We start from the raw sequence: 19,488 nt of genomic DNA, 5'->3' as shown, positions 1-19,488 counted from the left end.
TCAGACTGACAGGTATAACATCTACAATCATGTCTCTATCTCAGACTGACAGTATAACATCTACAATAGTTAGTCATGTCTCTATCTCAGACTGACAGGTATAACATCTACAATAGTTAGTCATGTCTCTATCTCAGACTGACAGGTATAACATCTGTCTCTACAATAGTTAGTTAGTCATGTCTCTATCTCAGACTGACAGGTATAACATCTACAATAGTTAGTTAGTCATGTCTCTATCTCAGACTGACAGGTATAACATCTACAATAGTTAGTCATGTCTCTATCTCAGACTGACAGGTATAACATCTACAATAGTTAGTTAGTCATGTCTCTATCTCAGACTGACAGGTATAACATCTACAATAGTTAGTCATGTCTCTATCTCAGACTGACAGGTATAACATCTACAATAGTTAGTCATGTCTCTATCTCAGACTGACAGGTATAACATCTACAATAGTTAGTTAGTCATGTCTCTATCTCAGACTGACAGGTATAACATCTACAATAGTTAGTCATGTCTCTATCTCAGACTGACAGGTATAACATCTACAATAGTTAGTTAGTCATGTCTCTATCTCAGACTGACAGGTATAACATCTACAATAGTTAGTCATGTCTCTATCTCAGACTGACAGGTATAACATCTACAATAGTTAGTCATGTCTCTATCTCAGACTGACAGGTATAACATCTACAATAGTTAGTTAGTCATGTCTCTATCTCAGACTGACAGGTATAACATCTACAATAGTTAGTCATGTCTCTATCTCAGACTGACAGGTATAACATCTACAATAGTTAGTCATGTCTCTATCTCAGACTGACAGGTATAACATCTACAATAGTTAGTTAGTCATGTCTCTATCTCAGACTGACAGGTATAACATCTACAATAGTTAGTCATGTCTCTATCTCAGACTGACAGGTATAACATCTACAATAGTTAGTCATGTCTCTATCTCAGACTGACAGGTATAACATCTACAATAGTTAGTTAGTCATGTCTCTATCTCAGACTGACAGGTATAACATCTACAATAGTTAGTCAGTCATGTCTCTATCTCAGACTGACAGGTATAACATCTACAATAGTTAGTCATGTCTCTATCTCAGACTGACAGGTATAACATCTACAATAGTTAGTCATGTCTCTCAGACTGACAGGTATAACATCTACAATAGTTACATGTCTCTATCTCAGACTGACAGGTATAACATCTACAATAGTTAGTTAGTCATGTCTCTATCTCAGACTGACAGGTATAACATCTACAATAGTTAGTCATGTCTCTATCTCACCAGGTATAACATCTACAATAGTCATGTCTCTATCTCAGACTGACAGGTATAACATCTACAATAGTTAGTCATGTCTCTATCTCAGACTGACAGGTATAACATCTACAATAGTTAGTCATGTCTCTATCTCAGACTGACAGGTATAACATCTACAATAGTTAGTTAGTCATGTCTCTATCTCAGACTGACAGGTATAACATCTACAATAGTTAGTTAGTCATGTCTCTATCTCAGACTGACAGGTATAACATCTACAATAGTTAGTCATGTCTCTATCTCAGACTGACAGGTATAACATCTACAAGTTAGTTAGTCATGTCTCTATCTCAGACTGACAGGTATAACATCTACAATAGTTAGTCATGTCTCTATCTCAGACTGACAGGTATAACATCTACAATAGTTAGTCATGTCTCTATCTCAGACTGACAGGTATAACATCTACAATAGTTAGTTAGTCATGTCTCTATCTCAGACTGACAGGTATAACATCTACAATAGTTAGTCATGTCTCTATCTCAGACTGACAGGTATAACATCTATAGTTAGTCATGTCTCTATCTCAGACTGACAGGTATAACATCTACAATAGTTAGTCATGTCTCTATCTCAGACTGACAGGTATAACATCTACAATAGTTAGTTAGTCATGTCTCTATCTCAGACTGACAGGTATAGCATCTACAATAGTTAGTTAGTCATGTCTCTATCTCAGACTGACAGGTATAACATCTACAATAGTTAGTTAGTCATGTCTCTATCTCAGACTGACAGGTATAACATCTACAATAGTTAGTCATGTCTCTATCTCAGACTGACAGGTATAACATCTACAATTAGTTAGTCATGTCTCTATCTCAGACTGACAGGTATAACATCTACAATAGTTATGTCATATAACATCTACAATAGTTAGTCATCTATCTCAGACTGACAGGTATAACATCTACAATAGTTAGTTAGTCATGTCTCTATCTCAGACTGACAGGTATAACATCTACAATAGTTAGTCATGTCTCTATCTCAGACTGACAGGTATAACATCTACAATAGTTAGTTAGTCATGTCTCTATCTCAGACTGACAGGTATAACATCTACAATAGTTAGTTAGTCATGTCTCTATCTCAGACTGACAGGTATAACATCTACAATAGTTAGTCATGTCTCTATCTCAGACTGACAGGTATAACATCTACAATAGTTAGTCATGTCTCTATCTCAGACTGACAGGTATAACATCTACAATAGTTAGTCATGTCTCTATCTCAGACTGACAGGTATAACATCTACAATAGTTAGTTAGTCATGTCTCTATCTCAGACTGACAGGTATAACATCTACAATAGTTAGTCATGTCTCTATCTCAGACTGACAGGTATAACATCTACAATAGTTAGTTAGTCATGTCTCTATCTCAGACTGACAGGTATAACATCTACAATAGTTAGTCATGTCTATCTCAGACTGACAGGTATAACATCTACAATAGTTAGTCATGTCTCTATCTCAGACTGACAGGTATAACATCTACAATAGTTAGTTAGTCATGTCTCTATCTCAGACTGACAGGTATAACATCTACAATAGTTAGTCATGTCTATCTCAGACTGACAGGTATAACATCTACAATAGTTAGTCATGTCTCTATCTCAGACTGACAGGTATAACATCTACAATAGTTAGTTAGTCATGTCTCTATCTCAGACTGACAGGTATAACATCTACAATAGTTAGTCATGTCTCTATCTCAGACTGACAGGTATAACATCTACAATAGTTAGTTAGTCATGTCTCTATCTCAGACTGACAGGTATAACATCTACAATAGTTAGTTAGTCATGTCTCTATCTCAGACTGACAGGTATAACATCTACAATAGTTAGTCATGTCTCTATCTCAGACTGACAGGTATAACATCTACAATAGTTAGTTAGTCATGTCTCTATCTCAGACTGACAGGTATAACATCTACAATAGTTAGTCATGTCTCTATCTCAGACTGACAGGTATAACATCTACAATAGTTAGTCATGTCTCTATCTCAGACTGACAGGTATAACATCTACAATAGTTAGTTAGTCATGTCTCTATCTCAGACTGACAGGTATAACAATAGTTATCTACATCTCAGACTAGTTAGTCATGTCTCTATCTCAGACTGACAGGTATAACATCTACAATAGTTAGTCATGTCTCTATCTCAGACTGACAGGTATAACATCTACAATAGTTAGTTAGTCATGTCTCTATCTCAGACTATAACATCTACAATAGTTAACATCTATCTCAGACTGACAGGTATAGCATCTACAATAGTGTCTCTATCTCAGACTGACAGGTATAACATCTACAATAGTTAGTCATGTCTCTATCTCAGACTGACAGATAACATCTACAATAGTTACAGGTCTATCTCAACATAACATCTACAATAGTTAGTCATGTCTCTATCTCAGACTGACAGGTATAACATCTACAATAGTTAGTTAGTCATGTCTCTATCTCAGACTGACAGGTATAACATCTACAATAGTTAGTCATGTCTCTATCTCAGACTGACAGGTATAACATCTACAATAGTTAGTCATGTCTCTATCTCAGACTGACAGGTATAACATCTACAATAGTTAGTTAGTCATGTCTCTATCTCAGACTGACAGGTATAACATCTACAATAGTTAGTCATGTCTCTATCTCAGACTGACAGGTATAACATCTACAATAGTTAGTCATGTCTCTATCTCAGACTGACAGGTATAACATCTACAATAGTTAGTTAGTCATGTCTCTATCTCAGACTGACAGGTATAACATCTACAATAGTTAGTCATGTCTCTATCTCAGACTGACAGGTATAACATCTACAATAGTTAGTTAGTCATGTCTATCTCAGACTGATCTCAATAGTTAGTCATGATCTCAGACTGTATAACATCTACAATAGTTAGTTAGTCATGTCTCTATCTCAGACTGACAGGTATAACATCTACAATAGTTAGTCATGTCTCTATCTCAGACTGACAGGTATAACATCTACAATAGTTAGTCATGTCTCTATCTCAGACTGACAGGTATAACATCTACAATAGTTAGTTAGTCATGTCTCTATCTCAGACTGACAGGTATAACATCTACAATAGTTAGTCATGTCTCTATCTCAGACTGACAGGTATAACATCTACAATAGTTAGTCATGTCTCTATCTCAGACTGACAGGTATAACATCTACAATAGTTAGTTAGTCATGTCTCTATCTCAGACTGACAGGTATAACATCTACAATAGTTAGTCATGTCTCTATCTCAGACTGACAGGTATAACATCTACAATAGTTAGTCATGTCTCTATCTCAGACTGACAGGTATAACATCTACAATAGTTAGTTAGTCATGTCTCTATCTCAGACTGACAGGTATAACATCTACAATAGTTAGTTAGTCATGTCTCTATCTCAGACTGATCTCAGACAGTATAACATCTACAATAGTTAGTCATGTCTCTATCTCAGACTGACAGGTATAACATCTACAATAGTTAGTTAGTCATGTCTCTATCTCAGACTGACAGGTATAACATCTACAATAGTTAGTCATGTCTCTATCTCATGTATAACATCTACAATAGTTAGTCATGTCTCTATCTCAGACTGACAGGTATAACATCTACAATAGTTAGTCATGTCTCTATCTCAGACTGACAGGTATAACATCTACAATAGTTAGTCATGTCTCTATCTCAGACTGACAGGTATAACATCTACAATAGTTAGTCATGTCTCTATCTCAGACTGACAGGTATAACATCTACAATAGTTAGTCATGTCTCTATCTCAGACTGACAGGTATAACATCTACAATAGTTAGTTAGTCATGTCTCTATCTCAGACTGACAGGTATAACATCTACAATAGTTAGTTAGTCATGTCTCTATCTCAGACTGACAGGTATAACATCTACAATAGTTAGTTAGTCATGTCTCTATCTCAGACTGACAGGTATAACATCTACAATAGTTAGTTAGTCATGTCTCTATCTCAGACTGACAGGTATAACATCTACAATAGTTAGTCATGTCTCTATCTCAGACTGACAGGTATAACATCTACAATAGTTAGTCATGTCTCTATCTCAGACTGACAGGTATAACATCTACAGTTAGTCATGTCTCTATCTCAGACTGACAGGTATAACATCTACAATAGTTAGTCATGTCTCTATCTCAGACTGACAGGTATAACATCTACAATAGTTAGTCATGTCTCTATCTCAGACTGACAGGTATAACATCTACAATTAGTTAGTCATGTCTCTATCTCAGACTGACAGGTATAACATCTACAATAGTTAGTCATGTCTCTATCTCAGACTGACAGGTATAACATCTACAATAGTTAGTCATGTCTCTATCTCAGACTGACAGGTATAACATCTACAATAGTTAGTTAGTCATGTCTCTATCTCAGACTGACAGGTATAACATCTACAATAGTTAGTTAGTCATGTCTCTATCTCAGACTGACAGGTATAACATCATGTCTCTACAATAGTTAGTTAGTCATGTCTCTATCTCAGACTGACAGGTATAACATCTACAATAGTTAGTCATGTCTCTATCTCAGACTGACAGGTATAACATCTACAATAGTTAGTCATGTCTCTATCTCAGACTGACAGGTATAACATCTACAATAGTTAGTCATGTCTCTATCTCAGACTGACAGGTATAACATCTACAATAGTTAGTCATGTCTCTATCTCAGACTGACAGGTATAACATCTACAATAGTTAGTTGTCTCTATCTCAGACTGACAGGTATAACATCTACAATAGTTAGTTAGTCATGTCTCTATCTCAGACTGACAGGTATAATCATCAATAGTTAGTTAGTCATGTCTCTATCTCAGACTGACAGGTATAACATCTACAATAGTTAGTCATGTCTCTATCTCAGACTGACAGGTATAACATCTACAATAGTTAGTCATGTCTCTATCTCAGACTGACAGGTATAACATCTACAATAGTTAGTTAGTCATGTCTCTATCTCAGACTGACAGGTATAACATCTACAATAGTTAGTCATGTCTCTATCTCAGACTGACAGGTATAACATCTACAATAGTTAGTCATGTCTCTATCTCAGACTGACAGGTATAACATCTACAATAGTTAGTTAGTCATGTCTCTATCTCAGACTGACAGGTATAACATCTACAATAGTTAGTCATGTCTCTATCTCAGACTGACAGGTATAACATCTACAATAGTTAGTTAGTCATGTCTCTATCTCAGACTGACAGGTATAACATCTACAATAGTTAGTCATGTCTCTATCATCTACAATAGTTAGTCATGACTCAGGTATATACATCTACAATAGTTAGTCATGTCTCTATCTCAGACTGACAGGTATAACATCTACAATAGTTAGTCAATAGTTAGTTAGTCATGTCTCTATCTCAGACTGACAGGTATAACATCTACAATAGTTAGTCATGTCTCTATCTCAGACTGACAGGTATAACATCTACAATAGTTAGTCATGTCTCTATCTCAGACTGACAGGTATAACATCTACAATAGTTAGTTAGTCATGTCTCTATCTCAGACTGACAGGTATAACATCTACAATAGTTAGTCATGTCTCTATCTCAGACTGACAGGTATAACATCTACAATAGTTGTTAGTCATGTCTCTATCTCAGACTGACAGGTATAACATCTACAATAGTTAGTTAGTCATGTCTCTATCTCAGACTGACAGGTATAACATCTACAATAGTTAGTCATGTCTCTATCTCAGACTGACAGGTATAACATCTACAATAGTTAGTCATGTCTCTATGTCTCTATCTCAGACTGACAGGTATAACATCTACAATAGTTAGTTAGTCATGTCTCTATCTCAGACTGACAGGTATAACATCTACAATAGTTAGTCATGTCTCTATCTCAGACTGACAGGTATAACATCTACAATAGTTAGTCATGTCTCTATCTCAGACTGACAGGTATAACATCTACAATAGTTAGTTAGTCATGTCTCTATCTCAGACTGACAGGTATAACATCTACAATAGTTAGTCATGTCTCTATCTCAGACTGACAGGTATAACATCTACAATAGTTAGTTAGTCATGTCTCTATCTCAGACTGACAGGTATAACATCTACAATAGTCTCTATCTCAGACTGACAGGTATAACATCTACAGTCATGTCTCTATCTCAGACTGACAGGTATAACATCTACAATAGTTAGTCATGTCAGACTGACAGGTATAACATCTACAATAGTTAGTCATGTCTCTATCTCAGACTGACAGGTATAACATCTACAATAGTTAGTCATGTCTCTATCTCAGACTGACAGGTATAACATCTACAATAGTTAGTTAGTCATGTCTATCTCAGACTGACAGGTATAACATCTACAATAGTTAGTTAGTCATGTCTCTATCTCAGACTGACAGGTATAACATCTACAATAGTTAGTCATGTCTCTATCTCAGACTGACAGGTATAACATCTACAATAGTTAGTCATGTCTCTATCTCAGACTGACAGGTATAACATCTACAATAGTTAGTCATCTCTATCTCAGACTGACAGGTATAACATCTACAATAGTTAGTCATGTCTCTATCTCAGACTGACAGGTATAACATCTACAATAGTTAGTTAGTATAACATCTACAATAGTTAGTTAGTCTGTCTATCTCAGACTGACAGGTATAACATCTACAATAGTTAGTCATGTCTCTATCTCAGACTGACATGTATAACATCTACAATAGTTAGTCATGTCATCTCAGACTGACAGGTATAACATCTACAATAGTTAGTCATGTCTCTATCTCAGACTGACAGGTATAACATCTACAATAGTTAGTTAGTCATGTCTCTATCTCAGACTGACAGGTATAACATCTACAATAGTTAGTCATGTCTCTATCTCAGACTGACAGGTATAACATCTACAATAGTTAGTCATGTCTCTATCTCAGACTGACAGGTATAACATCTACAATAGTTAGTTAGTCATGTCTCTATCTCAGACTGACAGGTATAACATCTACAATAGTTAGTCATGTCTCTATCTCAGACTGACAGGTATAACATCTACAATAGTTAGTTATCATGTCTCTATCTCAGACTGACAGGTATAACATCTACAATAGTTAGTCATGTCTCTATCTCAGACTGACAGGTATAACACCTACAATAGTTAGTCATGTCTCTATCTCAGACTGACAGGTATAACATCTACAATAGTTAGTCATGTCTCTATCTCAGACTGACAGGTATAACATCTACAATAGTTAGTCATGTCTCTATCTCAGACTGACAGGTATAACATCTACAATAGTTAGTTAGTCATGTCTCTATCTCAGACTGACTATAACATCTACAATAGTTAGTCATGTCTCTATCTCAGACTGACAGGTATAACATCTACAATAGTTAGTCATGTCTCTATCTCAGACTGACAGGTATAACATCTACAATAGTTAGTTAGTCATGTCTCTATCTCAGACTGACAGGTATAACATCTACAATAGTTAGTCATGTCTCTATCTCAGACTGACAGGTATAACATCTACAATAGTTAGTCATGTCTCTATCTCAGACTAACATCTAGTTAGTATATCTCAGACTGACAGGTATAACATCTATCTCAGACTGACAATAACATCTAGTTAGTCATGTCTCTATCTCAGACTGACAGGTATAACATCTACAATAGTTAGTCATGTCTCTATCTCAGACTGACAGGTATAACATCTACAATAGTTAGTCATGTCTCTATCTCAGACTGACAGGTATAACATCTACAATAGTTAGTCATGTCTCTATCTCAGACTGACAGGTATAACATCTACAATAGTTAGTCATGTCTCTATCTCAGACTGACAGGTATAACATCTACAATAGTTAGTTAGTCATGTCTCTATCTCAGACTGACAGGTATAACATCTACAATAGTTAGTTAGTCATGTCTGTCTATCTCAGACTGACAGGTATAACATCTACAATAGTTAGTTAGTCATGTCTCTATCTCAGACTGACAGGTATAACATCTACAATAGTTAGTTAGTCATGTCTCTATCTCAGACTTATAACATCTACAATAGTTAGTCATGTCTCTATCTCAGACTGACAGGTATAACATCTACAATAGTTAGTTAGTCATGTCTCTCTATCTCAGACTGACAGGTATAACATCTACAATAGTTAGTTAGTCATGTCTCTATCTCAGACTGACAGGTATAACATCTACAATAGTTAGTCATGTCTCTATCTCAGACTGACAGGTATAACATCTACAATAGTTAGTTAGTCATGTCTCTATCTCAGACTGACAGGTATAACATCTACAATAGTTAGTCATGTCTCTATCTCAGACTGACAGGTATAACATCTACAATAGTTAGTCATGTCTCTATCTCAGACTGACAGGTATAACATCTACAATAGTTAGTTAGTCATGTCTCTATCTCAGACTGACAGGTATAACATCTACAATAGTTAGTCATGTCTCTATCTCAGACTGACAGGTATAACATCTACAATAGTTAGTCATGTCTCTATCTCAGACTGACAGGTATAACATCTACAATAGTTAGTTAGTCATGTCTCTATCTCAGACTGACAGGTATAACATCTACAATAGTTAGTCATGTCTCTATCTCAGACTGACAGGTATAACATCTACAATAGTTAGTCATGTCTCTATCTAACAGACTGACTGACAGGTATAACATCTACAATAGTTAGTATCATGTCTCTATCTCAGACTGACAGGTATAACATCTACAATAGTTAGTTAGTTAGTCATGTCTCTATCTCAGACTGACAGGTATAACATCTACAATAGTTAGTCATGTCTCTATCTCAGACTGACAGGTATAACATCTACAATAGTTAGTTAGTCATGTCTCTATCTCAGACTGACAGGTATAACATCTACAATAGTTAGTTAGTCATGTCTCTATCTCAGACTGACAGGTATAACATCTACAATAGTTAGTTAGTCATGTCTCTATCTCAGACTGACAGGTATAACATCTACAATAGTTAGTTAGTCATGTCTCTATCTCAGACTGACAGGTATAACATCTACAATAGTTAGTCATGTCTCTATCTCAGACTGACAGGTATAACATCTACAATAGTTAGTTAGTCATGTCTCTATCTCAGACTGACAGGTATAACATCTACAATAGTTAGTCATGTCTCTATCTCAGACTGACAGGTATAACATCTACAAGGTATAACATCTACAATAGTTAGTCATGTCTCTATCTCAGACTGACAGGTATAACATCTACAATAGTTAGTCATGTCTCTATCTCAGACTGACAGGTATAACATCTACAATAGTTAGTTAGTCATGTCTCTATCTCAGACTGACAGGTATAACATCTACAATAGTTAGTCATGTCTCTATCTCAGACTGACAGGTATAACATCTACAATAGTTAGTTAGTCATGTCTCTATCTCAGACTGACAGGTATAACATCTACAATAGTTAGTCATGTCTCTATCTCAGACTGACAGGTATAACATCTACAATAGTTAGTCATGTCTCTATCTCAGACTGACAGGTATAACATCTACAATAGTTAGTTAGTCATGTCTCTATCTCAGACTGACAGGTATAACATCTACAATAGTTAGTCATGTCTCTATCTCAGACTGACAGGTATAACATCTACAATAGTTAGTCATGTCTCTATCTCAGACTGACAGGTATAACATCTACAATAGTTAGTCATGTCTCTATCTCAGACTGACAGGTATAACATCTACAAGACATGTATCTATCTCAGACTGACAGGTATAACATCTACAATAGTTAGTCATGTCTCTATCTCAGACTGACAGGTATAACATCTACAATAGTTAGTTAGTCATGTCTCTATCTCAGACTGACAGGTATAACATCTACAATAGTTAGTCATGTCTCTATCTCAGACTGACAGGTATAACATCTACAATCTCAGTTGACAGGTATAACATCTACAATAGTTAGTCATGTCTCTATCTCAGACTGACAGGTATAACATCTACAATAGTTAGTCATGTCTCTATCTCAGACTGACAGGTATAACATCTACAATAGTTAGTTAGTCATGTCTCTATCTCAGACTGACAGGTATAACATCTACAATAGTTAGTTAGTCATGTCTCTCAGACTGACAGGTATAACATCTACAATAGTTAGTTAGTCATGTCTCTATCTCAGACTGACAGGTATAACATCTACAATAGTTAGTCATGTCTCTATCTCAGACTGACAGGTATAACATCTACAATAGTTAGTTAGTCATGTCTTTATCTCAGACTGACAGGTATAACATCTACAATAGTTAGTTAGTCATGTCTCTATCTCAGACTGACAGGTATAACATCTACAATAGTTAGTCATGTCTCTATCTCAGACTGACAGGTATAACATCTACAATAGTTAGTTAGTCATGTCTCTATCTCAGACTGACAGGTATAACATCTACAATAGTTAGTCATGTCTCTATCTCAGACTGACAGGTATAACATCTACAATAGTTAGTCATGTCTCTATCTCAGACTGACAGGTATAACATCTACAATAGTTAGTTAGTCATGTCTCTATCTCAGACTGACAGGTATAACATCTACAATAGTTAGTCATGTCTCTATCTCAGACTGACAGGTATAACATCTACATCTGTCTCTATCTCAACTAGTATAGTCATGTCTCTATCTCAGACTGACAGGTATAACATCTACAATAGTTAGTTAGTCATGTCTCTATCTCAGACTGACAGGTATAACATCTACAATAGTTAGTCATGTCTCTATCTCAGACTGACAGGTATAACATCTACAATAGTTAGTCATGTCTCTATCTCAGACTGACAGGTATAACATCTACAATAGTTAGTTAGTCATGTCTCTATCTCAGACTGACAGGTATAACATCTACAATAGTTAGTCATGTCTCTATCTCAGACTGACAGGTATAACATCTACAATAGTTAGTCATGTCTCTATCTCAGACTGACAGGTATAACATCTACAATAGTTAGTTAGTCATGTCTCTATCTCAGACTGACAGGTATAACATCTACAAATAGTTAGTCATGTCTCTATCTCAGACTGACAGGTATAACATCTACAATAGTTAGTCATGTCTCTATCTCAGACTGACAGGTATAACATCTACAATAGTTAGTTAGTCATGTCTCTATCTCAGACTGACAGGTATAACATCTACAATAGTTAGTCATGTCTCTATCTCAGACTGACAGGTATAACATCTACAATAGTTAGTCATGTCTCTATCTCAGACTGACAGGTATAACATCTACAATAGTTAGTTAGTCATGTCTCTATCTCAGACTGACAGGTATAACATCTACAATAGTTAGTCATGTCTCTATCTCAGACTGACAGGTATAACATCTACAATAGTTAGTCATGTCTCTATCTCAGACTGACAGGTATAACATCTACAATAGTTAGTTAGTCATGTCTCTATCTCAGACTGACAGGTATAACATCTACAATAGTTAGTCATGTCTCTATCTCAGACTGACAGGTATAACATCTACAATAGTTAGTCATGTCTCTATCTCAGACTGACAGGTATAACATCTACAATAGTTAGTCATGTCTCTATCTCAGACTGACAGGTATAACATCTACAAGTCAGTTAGTCATGTCTCTATCTCAGACTGACAGGTATAACATCTACTCAGACTGTAACATCTACAATAGTTAGTCATGTCTCTATCTCAGACTGACAGGTATAACATCTACAATAGTTAGTTAGTCATGTCTCTATCTCAGACTGACAGGTATAACATCTACAATAGTTAGTTAGTCATGTCTCTATCTCAGACTGACAGGTATAACATCTACAATAGTTAGTCATGTCTCTATCTCAGACTGACAGGTATAACATCTACAATAGTTAGTTAGTCATGTCTCTATCTCAGACTGACAGGTATAACATCTACAATAGTTAGTCATGTCTCTATCTCAGACTGACAGGTATAACATCTACAATAGTTAGTCATGTCTCTATCTCAGACTGACAGGTATAACATCTACAATAGTTAGTTAGTCATGTCTCTATCTCAGACTGACAGGTATAGTCTACAATGTTAGTTAGTCATCTATCTCAGACTGACAGGTATAACATCTACAATAGTTAGTCATGTCTCTATCTCAGACTGACAGGTATAACATCTACAATAGTTAGTTAGTCATGTCTCTATCTCAGACTGACAGGTATAACATCTACAATAGTTAGTTAGTCATGTCTCTATCTCAGACTGACAGGTATAACATCTACAATAGTTAGTTAGTCATGTCTCTATCTCAGACTGACAGGTATAACATCTACAATAGTTAGTCATGTCTATCTCAGACTGACAGGTATAACATCTACAATAGTTAGTCATGTCTCTATCTCAGACTGACAGGTATAACATCTACAATAGTTAGTTAGTCATGTCTCTATCTCAGACTGACAGGTATAACATCTACAATAGTTAGTTAGTCATGTCTCTATCTCAGACTGACAGGTATAACATCTACAATAGTTAGTCATGTCTATCTCAGACTGACAGGTATAACATCTACAATAGTTAGTCATGTCTCTATCTCAGACTGACAGGTATAACATCTACAATAGTTAGTTAGTCATGTCTCTATCTCAGACTGACAGGTATAACATCTACAATAGTTAGTTAGTCATGACTGACTCTATCTCAGACTGACAGGTATAACATCTACAATAGTTAGTTAGTCATGTCTCTATCTCAGACTGACAGGTATAACATCTACAATAGTTAGTCAGTCATCTCAGACTGACTCTATCTCAGACTGACAGGTATAACATCTACAATAGTTAGTCATGTCTCTATCTCAGACTGACAGGTATAACATCTACAATAGTTAGTTAGTCAGGTGTCTCTATCTCAGACTGACAGGTATAACATCTACAATAGTTAGTCATGTCTCTATCTCAGACTGACAGGTATAACATCTACAATAGTTAGTCATGTCTCTATCTCAGACTGACAGGTATAACATCTACAATAGTTAGTTAGTCATGTCTCTATCTCAGACTGACAGGTATAACATCTACAATAGTTAGTCATGTCTCTATCTCAGACTGACAGGTATAACATCTACAATAGTTAGTCATGTCTCTCAGACTGACAGGTATAACATCTACAATAGTTAGTCAGACTGACAGGTATAACATCTATAGTTAGTTAGTCATGTCTCTATCTCAGACTGACAGGTATAACATCTACAATAGTTAGTCATGTCTATCTCAGACTGACAGGTATAACATCTACAATAGTTAGTCATGTCTCTATCTCAGACTGACAGGTATAACATCTACAATAGTTAGTTAGTCATGTCTCTATCTCAGACTGACAGGTATAACATCTACAATAGTTAGTTAGTCATGTCTCTATCTCAGACTGACAGGTATAACATCTACAATAGTTAGTCATGTCTCTATCTCAGACTGACAGGTATAACATCTACAATAGTTAGTCATGTCTCTATCTCAGACTGACAGGTATAACATCTACAATAGTTAGTCATGTCTCTATCTCAGACTGACAGGTATAACATCTACAATAGTTAGTCATGTCTCTATCTCAGACTGACAGGTATAACATCTACAATAGTTAGTCATGTCTCTATCTCAGACTGACAGGTATAACATCTACAATAGTTAGTTAGTCATGTCTCTATCTCAGACTGACAGGTATAACATCTACAATAGTTAGTTAGTCATGTCTCCATCTCAGACTGACAGGTATAACATCTACAATAGTTAGTCAGACTGTCTCTATCTCAGACTGACAGGTATAACATCTACAATAGTTAGTTAGTCATGTCTCTATCTCAGACTGACAGGTATAACATCTACAATAGTTAGTCATGTCTCTATCTCAGACTGACAGGTATAACATCTACAATAGTTAGTCATGTCTCTATCTCAGACTGACAGGTATAACATCTACAATAGTTAGTCATGTCTCCATCTCAGACTGACAGGTATAACATCTACAATAGTTAGTCATGTCTCTATCTCAGACTGACAGGTATAACATCTACAATAGTTAGTCATGTCTCTATCTCAGACTGACAGGTATAACATCTACAATAGTTAGTCATGTCTCTATCTCAGACTGACAGGTATAACATCTACAATAGTTAGTCTGGAACAGGGAAACTGATGGGAAACGGGCCATAAAAAAGAGGCGGAGAGAAGATTTAGCTGTTTATTTTATTACTACTTTGCTGCAATTCTACACATTCTGCTACAGGGTAGAGAGAAATGTTTGCTGTTTTTAATATGATATCTGAGTGAGATTGACGAACAAAATCAATGCGGGCTCCTCGGTCGGCAATTCAACCATTGATATACTACAAGTTTACAAAGCTGGCCGCTAGACTAACTCACCGATATAAAAAAACAAGTACTATATAATGCTGAGAGAGATAATTGAGTGACTGTCATAAGAAGAGAAACACTGCCGATGCACAAACACATTTGTATATAATGCTGAGAGAGATAATTGAGTGACTGTCATAAGAAGAGAAACACTGCTGATGCACAACCACATTTCTAAATAATGCTGAGAGAGATAATTGAGTGACTGTCATAAGAAGAGAAACCCTGCCGATGCACAACCACATTTCTATATAATGCTGAGAGAGATAATTGAGTGACTGTCATAAGAAGAGAAACACTGCTGATGTACAACCACATTTCTATATAATGCTGAGAGAGATAATTGAGTGACTGTCATAAGAAGAGAAACCCTGCCGATGCACAACCACATTTCTATATAATGCTGAGAGAGATAATTGAGTGACTGTCATAAGAAGAGAAACACTGCTGATGCACAACCACATTTCTATATAATGCTGAGAGAGATAATTGAGTGACTGTCATAAGAAGAGAAACCCTGCCGATGCACAACCACATTTCTATATAATGCTGAGAGAGATAATTGAGTGACTGTCATAAGAAGAGAAACACTGCTGATGCACAACCACATTTCTATATAATGCTGAGAGAGATAATTGAGTGACTGTCATAAGAAGAGAAACCCTGCCGATGCACAAACACATTTGTATATTGGACCTTGGTGTATTCTACCATTCTATTGACCCACTTGGCCGTAAAACATCTACAGGACAACAATCAAATAAAGGCAGTACAACACAGAGAGAAGGTTTGACTGTAATAACTGTGGTGATGTGGAGGTGAGATGTAGAAGGGAAGGTTTGACTGTAATAACTGTGGTGATGTGGAGGTGAGATGTAGAAGGGAAGGTTTGACTGTAATAACTGTGGTGATGTGGAGGTGAGATGACTGTAGATGTGGAGGTGAAGGTTTGACTGTAATAACTGTGGTGATGTGGAGGTGAGATGTAGAAGGGAAGGTTTGACTGTAATAACTGTGGTGATGTGGAGGTGAGATTTGACTGTAGATGTGGAGGGAAGGGGAAGGTTTGACTGTAATAACTGTGGTGATGTGGAGGTGAGATGTAGAAGGGAAGGTTTGACTGTAATAACTGTGGTGATGTGGAGGTGAGATGTAGAAGGGAAGGTTTGACTGTAATAACTGTGGTGATGTGGAGGTGAGATGTAGAAGGGAAGGTTTGACTGTAATAACTGTGGTGATGTGGAGGTGAGATGTAGAAGGGAAGGTTTGACTGTAATAACTGTGGTGATGTGGAGGTGAGATGTAGAAGGGAAGGTTTGACTGTAATAACTGTGGTGATGTGGAGGTGAGATGTAGAAGGGAAGGTTTGACTGTAATAACTGTGGTGACGTGGAGGTGAGATGTAGAAGGGAAGGTTTGACTGTAATAACTGTGGTGACGTGGAGGTGAGATGTAGAAGGGAAGGTTTGACTGTAATAACTGTGGTGATGTGGAGGTGAGATGTAGAAGGGAAGGTTTGACTGTAATAACTGTGGTGATGTGGAGGTGAGATGTAGAAGGGAAGGTTTGACTGTAATAACTGTGGTGATGTGGAGGTGAGATGTGGTGAGAAGGGAAGGTTTGACTGTAATAACTGTGGTGATGTGGAGGTGAGATGTAGAAGGGAAGGTTTGACTGTAATAACTGTGGTGATGTGGAGGTGAGATGTAGAAGGGAAGGTTTGACTGTAATAACTGTGGTGATGTGGAGGTGAGATGTAGAAGGGAAGGTTTGACTGTAATAACTGTGGTGATGTGGAGGTGAGATGTAGAAGGGAAGGTTTGACTGTAATAACTGTGGTGACGTGGAGGTTAGAATAACTGGTAGAAGGAAGGGAAGGTTTGACTGTAATAACTGTGGTGATGTGGAGGTGAGATGTAGAAGGGAAGGTTTGACTGTAATAACTGTGGTGATGGAGGTGAGAGGTGAGATGTAGAAGGGAAGGTTTGACTGTAATAACTGTGGTGATGTTTGACTGTAATAACTGGTGAGATGTAGAAGGGAAGGTTTGACTGTAATAACTGTGGTGATGTGGAGGTGAGATGTAGAAGGGAAGGTTTGACTGTAATAACTGTGGTGATGTGGAGGTGAGATGTAGAAGGGAAGGTTTGACTGTAATAACTGTGGTGATGTGGAGGTGAGATGTAGAAGGGAAGGTTTGACTGTAATAACTGTGGTGATGTGGAGGTGAGATGTAGAAGGGAAGGTTTGACTGTAATAACTGTGGTGATGTGGAGGTGAGATGTAGAAGGGAAGGTTTGACTGTAATAACTGTGGTGATGTGGAGGGAGGTGAGATGTAGAAGGGAAGGTTTGACTGTAATAACTGTGGTGATGTGGAGGTGAGATGTAGAAGGGAAGGTTTGACTGTAATAACTGTGGTGATGTGGAGGTGAGATGTAGAAGGGAAGGTTTGACTGTAATAACTGTGGTGATGTGGAGGTGAGATGTAGAAGGGAAGGTTTGACTGTAATAACTGTGGTGATGTGGAGGTGAGATGTAGAAGGGAAGGTTTGACTGTAATAACTGTGGTGATGTGGAGGTGAGATGTAGAAGGGAAGGTTTGACTGTAATAACTGTGGTGATGTGGAGGTGAGATGTAGAAGGGAAGGTTTGACTGTAATAACTGTGGTGATGTGGAGGTGAGATGTAGAAGGGGGAAGGTTTGACTGTAATAACTGTGGTGATGTGGAGGTGAGATGTAGAAGGGAAGGTTTGACTGTAATAACTGTGGTGATGTGGAGGTGAGATGTAGAAGGGAAGGTTTGACTGTAATAACTGTGGTGATGTGGAGGTGAGATGTAGAAGGGAAGGTTTGACTGTAATAACTGTGGTGATGTGGAGGTGAGATGATGTTTGACTGAATAACTGTGGTGATGTGGAGGTTTGACTGTAATAACTGTGGTGATGTGGAGGTGAGATGTAGAAGGGAAGGTTTGACTGTAATAACTGTGGTGATGTGGAGGTGAGATGTAGAAGGGAAGGTTTGACTGTAATAACTGTGGTGATGTGGAGGTGAGATGTAACTGACCTGCGTGGTACCTCTAAATCTCCATCTTCATCCAGGGGTGGTTCTACCGCTCCGTCCTCATCCCTGTCTACCCCTCCGTCCTCATCCCTGTTCACTCCTCCGTCAGCTCCTGGGTCCTCATCCCTGTCCACTCCTCCGTCAGCCCCTCCGTCCTCATCCCTGTCCACTCCTCCGTCAGCCCCAGTCTCACTCCCCCTAGCATCTCCCCTTCCACGCTCCTCCTGGGTGTCGCGGTCGAACTCTTCCCCTCCGCAGGGGGAACCGAGGTCACAGGTGCGCTGCTTCGTTCCGTCCCACAGGATTCTGAACCGGGAGATGAAAACTAAACACACAGGTTGCGTTTTGACAAGCACCCCAATTCTGATCTTGAACACTAGACACACAGGCTGCGTTTAGACAGGCACCCCAATTCTGATCTTGTTTTCACTCATTGGTATTTTGACCAATCAGATCAGCTCTGAAACAGATCGGACGTGAAAAGATCTGATGTGATTGGTAAAAAGACCAATTATTGGGGGGGAAAACTACCAGAACTGTGCTTCCTGTGTAAACACAGCAATAGAGGATTGGGACACAGTTCCATTGACATTCAGGAAAGACCTACATTGAAACTAAATTAAAACATTTTCATAATTTAATTT

The 19,488-nt window shown here is 37.4% G+C and overlaps 1 protein-coding gene across 4 annotated transcripts in view; it reads right to left on the bottom strand.

Annotated features, from left to right (window-relative positions):
- Positions 1-19,488, bottom strand: part of mettl22 (methyltransferase 22, Kin17 lysine) — a 55,956-nt gene that overhangs the window by 33,324 nt on the left and 3,144 nt on the right. For all 4 annotated transcript variants that reach the window (XR_008107870.1, XM_052504917.1, XM_052504916.1 and 1 more), the window contains one exon: positions 18,848-19,169. Coding sequence is in view for 3 of the 4 variants with exons in the window: in XM_052504917.1 (XP_052360877.1) it covers positions 18,848-19,169 (322 nt within the window). In the remaining variant the exon portion in view is untranslated. The remainder of the gene's footprint in view (positions 1-18,847; positions 19,170-19,488) is intronic.

The sequence above is a fragment of the Oncorhynchus keta genome, unplaced genomic scaffold (genome assembly GCF_023373465.1).
Source record: "Oncorhynchus keta strain PuntledgeMale-10-30-2019 unplaced genomic scaffold, Oket_V2 Un_contig_2110_pilon_pilon, whole genome shotgun sequence".
Taxonomy (NCBI): Eukaryota; Metazoa; Chordata; class Actinopteri; order Salmoniformes; family Salmonidae; genus Oncorhynchus; species Oncorhynchus keta.
The sequence above is the reverse complement of the archived record's forward strand: the minus strand, read 5'-3'. Positions and strand labels throughout refer to the sequence as shown.